The sequence below is a fragment of the Lampris incognitus genome, chromosome 19 (genome assembly GCF_029633865.1).
Source record: "Lampris incognitus isolate fLamInc1 chromosome 19, fLamInc1.hap2, whole genome shotgun sequence".
Classification (NCBI taxonomy): domain Eukaryota; kingdom Metazoa; phylum Chordata; class Actinopteri; order Lampriformes; family Lampridae; genus Lampris; species Lampris incognitus.
This window is the reverse complement of record NC_079229.1, coordinates 22,270,465-22,283,082: the sequence shown is the minus strand read 5'-3', so window position 1 is coordinate 22,283,082 and position 12,618 is coordinate 22,270,465. Positions and strand designations below refer to the sequence as shown.

Genomic DNA, 12,618 nt, shown 5'->3' with positions numbered 1-12,618 from the left:
TGCGGTGATCCAAAAATATCAGCGAGGAAAAAGGTTTCCCAGACAACAACCTGAGGGTGATGCTAGTGACAATCTTGAAAAAGGCACCCCGGCATTCAGAGTCCAAAGGCTTTGGGACTTGGCTTTTAATGTGGGGCCGGGGAAATCGGCAATACTTCTGTAATCAGCGAGTGTCGTTAGTGAGACTGAGCATCGTGGATTGGTGTGGATCGGTGTGAGCGCACATGCAGGCACATACATAAATGCATGCCACGTGCACACACACACACACACACACACGCACACACAGAAGCACTTTCAACATGGAGACAGCAGAAAACAAGCCTGCCCACACAGAAACCAGAGCCATTCATCAGCACACAGCCCCTGCTTGTTATGAATCACAGGGCTTGTGGAAGGGAGACAACATTTACAGTCCTTAGACATCCACAATATATGATTTTCAATGCAATCTAGCCTAGAGGAGATTAGACCCTACGGTTGTAATGATCAATCTGTGGATTTGTCAGACCAAAAGAAGACTTCCAAAATGTAGAACCCAGAAAAACTGCAGACAGTCGAGGCCTTCCTCCTCCACAGTCGGCATATTTCTAGTTTAGGGGGAGGAGGGGGGGGGGTGTCTAAGGGTGTCGTTTTACTCACTCTGTAAATAATGGTGAGTCTACCTTTTCAGTCTATTCACAATAGACCTCTGATATGCCGTCACCATTTTGGGGCTCAAAGACGACCCCGGCACGCATTCCTGAATAGGGCTTTTTAGGGCCCTGTTTGCCAACCGTGGAGCTTTTAAAATAGACCCCCGAGTAGTGTGAGCCGCCATAACATATGATGAGGTTATTATGGATTTTAATATGTTAATGAAGATTATTTAAGGATTATTTTGCGAACAAACACGGTGCAGGAGCTGCGTCACCGGGCTTTCAAGAGCAATCATCAGAAGTGTCGTGGACGTCGGGGGGCAAATCCAGTTCACGCTAAGCTGACAAGTGCTAGCAGCTTCTTGACGCGGCTTCAAAAGCCTTCGAAATCCACCTCAGACCAATCTAAAAATACATAAAGCAATCCTCAAAGGCGAAGAGAGTCAGTGTTAGCGTTGGACATAGTTAAAGGCAACCGTTTCACACCCCGTATGCATTTTTACATCAGACTGAAACAGGGCCGAAACTGGACTCTCTTATTTGGAGGTTAAATCTATGTCACGCTGCAGGGGGTCCTATGTACCTTGTGTTGTTCGTGGGTGTATATATCTCACACACAGCCTTACACAGAATACCGTTTAGCTTTACACTTCACTAATAAAACAATGCAAACAACAGCGAAATACAAAATGAAATGAGGGCTATACCAAAAACACATCTGTAGGTTTATGCAACTGTTAAACCCCCCCGATGGTTGAATCAAATGGACGGCGGTGCGCGGCGGGCTGGTGGAATGCCCTCTCCCCGGGGTCATGGATGTGTTTGAGGGCAAAAGGAAGCAGAAATGAAACATGGCGAGGAAGAAAGCATGATTCATATATCTCAACAGGAAACACCTGCATAATATACACCGTGCTGTGATTACTCTGCATGGGCCTCTGTGTGTGTGTGCGTGTGCATGTTTCTGTGTGGCAGTAAGTTTCTCCATTTTCTATGTGATTGTCTTTGCGTCTATTAATTAGTTTTTTAATTACATTATTATTTTATCATTATCATTTTTTTATCATTATCGAATGTATTATCACACCCTATATTGCACCTCAGTTCTCGATGTGCCCACCTGTCTGTCTGCATGTTCGTCTTTCTTTAAGGTGTGTGTGTGTGTGTGTGTGTGTGTGTGTGTGTGTGTGCATGTTATACTCATTTAACTGACAGGCTTGCACCTCAAAGACACCCCTATAAACTTCAAAACCATTAAACTGCCCCCCCCCCACTATAACCAGCCCTCTGAACTCTGTTCCGCTGCCCCAAGGCACAGTTAATGCAAAACAACACCAGCTAACTTCCACTCCACTCTGTTCCACCTATAAGACACATTAGTCATGGTAAGAGGGGAAGATTACTGAGGGCGGAAGGAGGGGAGGGGGAGGGGGACAGGGGCTGAGTGAGGCACAAAGAAAACGAGAGCGACGGAAGGAGTGAGAGAGAGAGAGAGAGAGAGAGAGAGAGAGAGAGAGGAGAGAGAGAGAGAGAGAGAGAGAGAGAGAGAGAGAGAGCAAGCGAGTGTGCAAGAGACAGCGAGAGAGAGCATGTTAAAATGTTTTGTAATAGGCTGGTCTTTCCAGTTACAATGAAATGAGAAAAAAATTCTGCAAAAAATGTCATGTATTCATTAGTTTCTATGCTATTCTATTCACACAAAAGAGTGTGTGTGCATGTTTATGTGACCGATATAGGAAAACACTTCAATAGTGAGACACTGTGAACATGAGATACCCACCATTTGTGAGAACGGACAGTCACCCAGCAACACTGACAAGTAGTCCTGATGGGTTACTGTTGGTGTCATTTCTTGTTGGTGTCAACCTTGTGTCAGGCCTTGAACACCTTGTCAACAACATGACCTGGACTTCACTTTCTTCAGCTACAAAACAGTGTCCTTATCCGACCACCGCTTCCTCTCCCTGCCGCTGTCTGTCTCATCCATGCTTTATTCGCCTTCATATAGGACTACTAATGCATGCCTCGTTAACAAGCTGCAATATGTTCAAAACTCAGCCGCCAGAGTCCGAAAACACACACACACACACACACACACACACACACACACACACACACACACGTCTTGGGTTTCATCATTTACAAATAAAGGTCTCGAATGGAAACACTGTGAGTTGAATCTGCTTGCACAGGACATGACCGTTCCTCATAGATCAGGCAATGCAGGAAGTGACGTAATCTCTAATGCATCTGTTTATTTCATCATCTGCACAGTCAGATAAAAGTTCCCCTTGTCGCAGAGTTGCTCAAGTTTTCAACATGCTTTCCTCAATCTGTTTGCGATCAATACCAAATGCACCACTGCAAAATGCATACGTGTGCATCACTCGGTCCTGAAACTGCCAGAGCTTCCCCCCCTTTTTTAAATTTTCTCCCCAATTGCATTTAGCCAATTACCCCGCTCTCTGAGCCATCCCGGTCGCTGCTCCACCCCTTCTGCCAATCCGGGGAGGGCTGCAGTCTACCACATGCCTCCTCCGATACATGGGGAATCGCCATCCGCTTCTTTTCACCTGACAGTGAGGAGTTTCGCCAGGGGGATGTAGCGTGTGGGAAAATCACGCTATTTCCCCCTGAACAGGCACCCTGACCGACCAGAGGAGGCGCTAGTGCAGCGAACAGGACACATACCCACATCCGGCTTCCCACCCGCAGACACGGCCAATTGTGTCTGTAGGGACGCCCGACCAAACCGGAGGCAACACGGGGATTCGAACCGGCGAACCCCGTGTTGGTAGGCAATGGAACAGCCCGCTATGCCACTCGGACGCCTACTGCCAGAGCTTTCTGCATGGAAAATCGACTCTGGGTCCTGTTCCCACATGACGCCGACATGGAAATTTACCAGAACATTTACAAGTTTAGATGCACATAATAAAGCCTTGACCTTCCCCCTTACATAGCCGACCTCCCAGGCCAGTCCCATCCTCTCTATTCAAGCGGTGACGGGGCTCTCGGGTGTTCAAAAAGAAAAACTCATCTTTTTGACCCGTCTTCCTCTCTTTGGCGTTCGGACATCTATGTTGCTGTCTTAACTTGACATTTGGTCTGTGAGCCTTCATATCACTCATCCAGCAACGAACGGTCTCAAAATGGGTTAAGTACACAGCTGGACGCTCGCCATGGATTTGAAAACGTTTTGCCATTCATTCATGATCAGCCAATCAGATAAGTCACAACACGTTTCCAGATCTACACAGACGGTCCGGTGTAAGTCATTTAGCTGCTTATTTGTCATATGTCATGCTTTTATTCTTTCACTGTTTTCACTTCCTGCCTCCTGTTGTCTGATTCTGTGGTTCTTTTGATTTTGTACAACAGCACCTTTATTCTGCAAAGTGTCTCCGAAGACGCCATAAAAACAAGATGTTCGGGGCGTCCGGGTGGCGTATCAGTCTATTCCATTGACTATCAACACGGGAATCGCCGGTTCGAATCCCTGCGTTACCTCCAGCTTGGTCGGGCATCCCTACCCAGATAGCATCCTGATGTGGGCCACTTCAGGCAATGATGCGGCACCGATGGCCTTCTTCTGGCCCTGACAAAATGGATGTGAGCCTGAAGTGGCCCACATGTATAATAGCAAATATGGCCCAAATATCACAAAACAAATATGGGCCACCTTTTGCAATTATGTGGCACATGCGGCATTAATATGGCCTGGTTCTGGCCCAGATCTGGCAAACAGGAGCAGACCGCCCAAGTGTCATCATTCTACGAGGGATGTGGGCCAGATGACATGTCGGGTGTGGGATGGGTCCGGGCCACAGCAGTTTTGCTATTTGGGTGCAGACGCTATTGGCCGTCTGTGCGGATGGGAAGCCAGTATGTGTCCTGGCCGCTGTACTAGCGCCTCCTCTGGTCGGTCGAGGCACCTGTTTGGGGGGGGGGACTGGGGGGGAAGGGCGTGATCCTCCCACGCGCTACCCCTGGCGAAACCCCTCACTGTCAGGTGAAAAGAAGCGGCTGGCGACTCCACATGTATCGGAGGGAGGAAAAAGCCACAAAAAAAAACAGTTTAGCTTAGCATTGTTATCGTTTGACAGTTGCAGGTTGTTGTTTACGTTACACTTTACTCAGAAATAGACTGAATTTTGTTATGAAGCCTTTCGTAAAGAGGCGCTGACACAGAGTTCATCAAGACCAACATGAACATGTTGGGAGCACAACTTTCGGCTACTGGTTTTCCTCCCAAACAGGAGTTCAAGCTTCATTCTTTAACACTAACTAACGCACACATGCTTCCAATTCTTTTCATCCTTTCAACATGACTTTGTACTAGCCCCACCCTCTTCACACATAAACACAGACACACACACAGATCAGACTGAGATTCACCCGTCCAAACAAATACTCACAAAAACCAAGTGCCTTTCAACATAGCACATTCTGCAGCGGTGCAAAAGCTGAGTTTCGTTTAATCTACTAATCCATGTCAACCCATTTTACCTGACTGTCCTTACTCCCCAGAGACAACACACACACACACACACACACACACGCGCGCGCGCACACGCACGCACACACATGCATGCACGCACACACACATACCATGTCACCCTATACTATTTGTGGGGACCCCGCATTGACTACATTCATTCCCTAGCCCTTAACCCTAACCTTAACCATCATAACTACATGCCTAACCTTAACCCTTGCCCTAGTCTCAACTTAAACCTGATTCTAACCATAACACTAAACCCAAGTCCTTACCCTAAAATGGACTATTTTCCTCATGGGGAAATTTTATTTGTCCCCATGAGGAAAATAGTCCCCACTAGATAAGTGATTTCAGGTTTTTCTATCCTAATAGGGACATTCGGCCCCTATTAGGATAGAAAAACCTGGTACCCCCCCCCCCCCCCACACACACACACTGTCACCCCATGCATATCTCATCCATCACTATCACAGCAGTCATGTAGTTCCATAACAGGAATCTTGTGACTGCCAGGCTGGGATGACTGCATTTCTCATGAGATCTCACTCTCTTTCTCTGTCAACCTTCTCAATTTGTCTATCGCTCTGTTTCTTTCTCTCTCTTTCAAGCACACACACGTGCTCAAATACCCATCAAATTGCCATCACGGGGCAAATATGTGACGCTTACTGACGGTGAGTTGGCAATCGTCCTATTTGGGTCAGCAGAGCCGGGACAAAAACACAATCTGACTGTTTTTAGCGCTGTCCAAATGTGTCCAAATGCACTCTGTTCTAATGTTGTTTTCTTGTGTCACCTTTCTACTTCCCTTTCTGGCACCTCGCAGGAAGTGGGCATTTCCCTCTTGTCACTATACATACATCCACCCACACACCCACACACACACGTGAATTTGCTAACCTGCACCTAACTTTCACATACGTACGTACACATGAGCACACACCCCCATTGATAAACATGTGCACAGAATAACACCATGTGGCCCCATACTCACGGTGTATACACAAATGCATGGGTCACATGCTCACACATACTGTATATATATGTGTATGAACACAAGGACACATATACACGTGCACACACACACACACACACACACACACATATAAATATACATGTGTGTATATATATATATATATGTGTGTGTGTCTAAACACAGACACCCACCCACACGTAGACAGAAAAGCACATACTTTTTGTATACAAGCACAAATGCACACTCACTCATTCATACACATACCCCCCGAACACACACACACACACACCTCAACCAGTACTGCGGTGATGAATATAATGTATGCCGTGTTGGGATGGATGATTGATCACCTATAGATCAGAATCGGCCGATGTGTCTCTGAATAGTGCATATAATGACAGCCGAGCTGTGGTGCAAAACGTGTGAGCTAAATTTTGTGCCGTTCATTGGAATGGAAATGTAGAGAGGGCAGCGTTGAAAAGCGTTTAAAAGAGCTGCCATACTGCGTAGCTTGACTATTAACAAAGTGAGTCGGTTTTCAAGGTTGCTGAACCATTTAATGCAACACTCGCGTCACTTAAGTGATAGTTTGTTGCACTTTTGGGGAATATTTTAATCGAAGTCCTGTTTTTACGCTATTAGGCTAATTGATGCAACTTGGCTGCAGGGATCGCTGTCTTACTTTATCTTGTTAAATTCAAAGTATTTTGCATTCAAGATGCATCACAATGTGTTGTATAGTTAGCCTTTTTTGTCTTAGAATATTTCAAGGCCTATATTGTCATTGTCATCACTGTCATTTCCATTAAATGAAATGTTAAACTGCAAATGCTGTGTGTTAGACTTCTTATGTGCCCCGTGGAATCAGATTGGTACCCAATATGGAGACTATAGTCCCATCGAAACAACGATTGGTTCATCTCTACTATACTACAATGTAGCGTGGCTGTTTAGTTAATGAGGGACTGTTTGGGACTTGGACACAGAGACAGAGACAGAGACAGAGACAGAGAGAGAGAGAGAGAGAGAGAGAGAGAGAGAGAGAGAGAGAGAGAGAGAGAGAGAGAGAGAGAGAGAGAGAGAGAGAGAGAGAGAAGTTGTGATTACTCACCCTGACGAAGTTGTCCGGGAACAGGCCTCTGCGTCCGCCCAGCTCCCCCTCCCACCAACCCCCCTCCTCCCTGCGTATGTTCACAATGATGTCGCCCACAGTCAGACTCAACTCATCGTCCTGCTGAGCCTCATAGTCAAACTCCACCACGGCCTCCACTGAGAGGGAGAGAGAGAGAGAGAGAGAGCGAGAGAGAGTGAGAAAGACGGTGGCGTCTTTAATGACACACACAACTACAAACTAGTTACACTGAAATAGAAAAACTTCCCAAAGAAATCACCAACTTTGATGCCCCCCACTCCCTTGCTCATCCCCCAACACATTACATACACCTACACACACACTGCATAGCAAGAACAACAGCGAGGAGATTTGTGCTTTTCCACTAATTGCGCTATAGCTAGCCGATACTGTTGCACAAATAAATTGGCCCGTGTGCCGATGTCAGCCATGGATTCTAGAATGCTCATTTCTATGAGACCGGGAGGAAGCAAGAGGTTCAGCGTTCACATCTGACAAAAAGAAAGTGTATCCAGTGTAGGCTTACAACAAGTTACACAAATATCACAAAAAACACAAACACATATATGATACGATCTGTGTCTTCGGTCTCGCACACACACACACAAATCAAACACAAATCTCATGACAGCTCATGCAGCTGCTAATACTGCTGAAAAATGAACTGAATGTGTCATAGTGAATAGCTTTGGAAACGCTACTCTGAATATACACACACACACACACACACACACACACACAGTGTAATCCAGAAACACACACACACACACACACACACACACACACACACACACACACACACACACACACACACACACACAACGAGCACAGTTCTGATTCAAGTCTTAAATGAGTGGGCGGTTAGGGAAGGGGAGAGGGATTGTAACCATGGGAACGACAGCATAAGGGGGTAATGACGACTCAAATATACTGCCCCCAAAAGCAAAGGCAAAGACACACGCGTGTGGGCGCGCACGCGCACACACACACACACACATATTTAAATATATAATGACAGCTGATGATTGCGCATACGGTTAAGATCAAATTATTAGCCCCCCAGGAACTATGGAACATTTCCCTAAAATGCTGCCCAGTGTTTGCATCATTCATAAAACTTTACATAGTAAAACATTCATCAGTGTTAAGCCCCCTATTTTGGTACATTTTGGAATGTAAAATAAATTTTCAGGTTTGCTTTATACCAAATGTAGTGAAAATTGAGGTGGTCAAAATTATTAGCCCCCATGTGATTTTTTTGCTTTCAAAACCACACCTGAGCAACCAATCAGCTTTCAAATCACACCTGAGCAACCAATCAGCTTTCAAACCACACCTGAGCAACTGATCAGCTTTCAAACCACACCTGAGCAACCAATCAGCATTGAACTTTACTTAAGGGCCACCACTGAACACGGCTAGTGACACTTGAACACTTGATTGAGAGGGACTAGTCTTAAATTCTTGGTAAGAAGTAATTTCATCATGTCAAAAAGTAAAGAAATCAGTCTGGATCTCAGAAAGAAGACAGTGGATGCTCATCTTACGGGGGAAGGCTATACTGCCATTTCCAAGCGTTTCACAGTGTCTAGAGCAGCTGTACATTGCATCATTGCAAAGCACAAGGAGACAAATTCTGTTAGAAACAAACCCGGGCGTGGTCGAAAGTGCAAGATTTCAAAAACTTTGGAGAGGAAAATAGTCAGAGATGTCAACAACAATCCCCGGATCTCTGCCAAGATGATTGCTGCTGAACTGGCCTCTTCTGGACTTGATGTTTCAAGGAAGACTGTTGTGAGGGCTCTTCATCATTGTGGGCTTCAAGGTCATCATCCAAGAAAAACTCCATTGCTCACCAGCGACACATCAAAGCCAAACGGAAGTTTGCCCGTGAACATCTGAAACATGGGCATGAGTTTTGGAAAGCTGTCCTTTGGTCTGATGAGACTAAACTTGAGCTGTTTGGGCACATGGATGTTGCTTTTGTTTGGCGAAGGAAGAGAGAGGCCTTCAACCCTAAAAACACAGTTGCCACAGTTAAACATGGTGGTGGGAGCATAATGCTATGGGTCTGGACAATGACCTGAAGCATACATCCATGTTGGTCCAAAACTTTTTGAAGGACACCAAAATCAAGGTCCTGGAGTGGCCCTTTCAGAGCCCAGATCTCAATCCTATTGAGAATCTGTGGCGGGAGCTCAAGGTTAATGTCCATGCTGGAAAACCACGCAATTTGGATGAGCTGAAACAATTTGCCATGGAAGAATGGGCTAAGATCCCTCAAGAGACATGTGCCAACCTAGTCAGGAACCTACCATAAGAGATTGTTGTCAGTTGTGAGTCAGAAAGGTTACACTATTGACTATTAATTGTCAGAGGGCTAATAATTTTGGCCTAGTCATTTTTGTTTTTTCTTGTTTCAGTTCGGCACATCAGTAAAATATCTTAATCAAGCTTAGTGGAGATTTTGTCTTTGTTCTTTTGGAAGCAATTAAACTATATAAACACTTTTGGTTGTGGTCATTTCCATGGAAAAGTTAAGGGTTTTGTTTGATTTCATAAAGGGGGGCTAATAATTTTGACCTTAACTGTAGCACGAAACACGCTTGTACTGTCTAATTAAAAAAGTACTTGAATCACTGGATTATTTTGGTCCTTGTTTGTTAAGCACTTCCCCTGCCGTTGAAGGTTTCATTTAATGAAGCTATTCTAGTATGCTCATTTCACGCTCATTTCAATGAGACTGTGAGGAAAGCAAGAGGTTTAGCATTCACAGTTGACAAATATGTATTTGTTGAGCACTTTCCCTAAGGTTGAGTGTTTCTTTCAACAAAGTTTTATATATATATATATATATATATATATATATATGCAACCACATACATAACTACTGCAGTCTGCAAGCATGCACACACTAGCTGCACTCTACCCCAACAGCAGTAAAACCTGCATCGTGCAGAAGGCAGCCCAGACTCGGTGGAAGGTGAGGATCTTACCAATGGTGCTGTACAGTATGGGGGAAGGAAGTTAGACCAAAACGCTGCGAGTCATTAATATTCAACAGACAGCCAGACAACTAAAGGCCAAGTTGGCCCGAGCATCATGGATCTGGGGGTGGTGTGTGTGTGTGTATGTGTGTGTGTGTGTGGGGGGGGATGTGTTTCTGGCTGGAGATAGCTTGAGAGATATGTGGAGAGCAGACAGTGACGTGGCATGAATACCATTACACTTCACATCCTTTTTGTTTTTTTTTTTTGCTTTTTTGCCTCACTTTTTTTTACCTCTGACATGGGGGGGGAGGGTGGCAAATTCAGTGAAAGGGGAAGTGAAGGGGTTGAGCTGCAAAAACTTCTCTTCTGTGTGATCCACACTAACAATTTGTGGCTGCTGTCTCACAAATTTAAAATGAATCAAGAAAGAGCACGATGTGAGCCTCCCCCCCTCAATGTCTATCATCCACACGGACCATGGACAGGGTTGGCAGTTTGGGGCTTGCCACAAAATTCACATGACTTGATGGAAACCAAAGTGAAATTTGAAAAGGTAACACAAGTTCAAATCTTTAAACTTGTGTTACTTTTTGAGTGAACTTGTGTTGCTTGTTGATCTGTGGTCTGGAGTGGTGTGGAAAGAATTTAATTTCAACACTAAGAGAGGTAAAGTGTGTGTGTGTGTGTCTGTGAGAGAGAGTGTGTGTGTGTGTGTGTGTGTGTGTGTGCGCGCGCACGTGATAGGCAGGGTTTATGATGAAGAAGCGAGATTTTGAGATGAACCAGACGAGCAATTGCTTTTACCAGTCAAGAAACATGCACGCGCAAACACACTCTGTCTAACAAATCATACATCTTCACACACACACACACACACACACACACACAGAGCATAAAATGAATCCAGATTGTCTTCAGTCAGAACAGCTGCAGTGGGTTTAGATAAGAGAATGCCACAACGCGCACGTGCGTGCACACTTACACACAAACACACACGTTAAACTCAGTGAGGTTTTGTTGACATTTTGATGGTTCTCCGTTTGGTTGTGGATATGTTGTAGCAATGTTGATTTGATGTAGGGAACAGCTGTGTCTCTCTCTCTCTCTCTCTCTCTCTCTCTCTCTCTCTCTCTCTCTCTCTCTCTCTCTGACAATAAGCACCATGGACTGGAGCGGTCTGGGGGTCAAACCCACCCACTTCTACTCTGGATCAGCTCACATGACTCACTGAATTCTCCCACTTAAAGCCTCTACCTTCCCAAGGCTGGCTGGACTATCCAAAACACCGGATGCTCTGAAATGAAAGGGGACAGAGTCTCTCTCTCTCTCTCTCTCTCCCTCTCTGTCTCTCTCCTCCTTTTCCTCTCCCTCGAGGCAAGCTGTGCATTGTGTGCGATGCGCACTGCCAAAGAGACGATGACGGCGACGGGCTATTCAGATATTTATATTCTCAGAGGACGATATAGCAGGCGTATACTTCATGCTGTGCATGCACAGGGGGAGAAACACAACACAATGGATAGAAAGGGGGGCAACGCGATTGTAAACGTGTCAACATCTGCAACTCATCAATGTGTCCGGCCGCGCTGCTCGGCCGCATTTTTTTTTACCTATACATTCATTCATTCACATTGCACGACCATGCACAGTTTGATGATAATGAAGAAGAAGAAGAAAAAGAAAAAAACCCGCTAGCATGCTAGATTCTGCACCCTGGCCTGAATGACCCCTGTAAACATGCAGCTATGGAGCGACGTCAGGGGGGGCTGAGCCCTGCGCATCTGGACTGCTTGTTTGCAAACCCATCCAGATGCGCAAAGCATATGACCCAGCAGTTGGAGGCTATTTTTGGCATTTTCCAAAATTACAACAAAACGACAACAAAAAAACCGTCACGCTTACCCATTTATACCTCTATGTGCGCCAGCGGTGCTCCTAAAAAGACTGTCTGTAGGAGGTGAAGGCGGGGATTCCGTGTCTATCCAGCCAGCGGGGTTTAAACCAGAACGAAGCCGAGCTGCTCGCACCAGAGATCCGCTACAGCGCACAGACGGGAGGGGCACGCGATATTCCTTCCGTTTTTTTCTGTCCCTTCTTCCTCTTCTTCTTCTTCTTCTTCTTCGGTGACGCGAAAGGAGGTACAGCGCGAATGCTCAGAAAACGGAAAAGCGCTGATGTACAGAGAGCTACACCTCCCTCCCTTCGCTCTCTCCCTCACTCTCTCACCGTGTATGAGCCGATGACAGCGTCGCACCTATTGCAAAAAAATCTCGCGAGAACTCCGCAATGCGCGTGCATCCGAAATAGTGCATAAAAATAGACACAAATTTTGCGTCATCGCGTGATTCTCCGGAAATATTTATGGGTGAACATAAATGGTG

The 12,618-nt window shown here is 45.6% G+C and overlaps 1 protein-coding gene across 1 annotated transcript in view; it reads right to left on the bottom strand.

Annotated features, from left to right (window-relative positions):
* Nucleotides 1-12,276, bottom strand: part of sh3kbp1 (SH3-domain kinase binding protein 1) — a 28,755-nt gene extending 16,479 nt beyond the window's left edge. Inside the window, exons 1-2 of the mRNA XM_056299309.1 lie at nt 12,140-12,276; nt 7,227-7,384 (exon numbers count right to left, since the gene is read on the bottom strand). Of these exons, the coding sequence (XP_056155284.1) occupies nt 7,227-7,384; nt 12,140-12,143 (162 nt within the window). The 5' untranslated portion in view covers nt 12,144-12,276. The remainder of the gene's footprint in view (nt 1-7,226; nt 7,385-12,139) is intronic.
* Nucleotides 12,277-12,618: the final 342 nt, after the last annotated feature.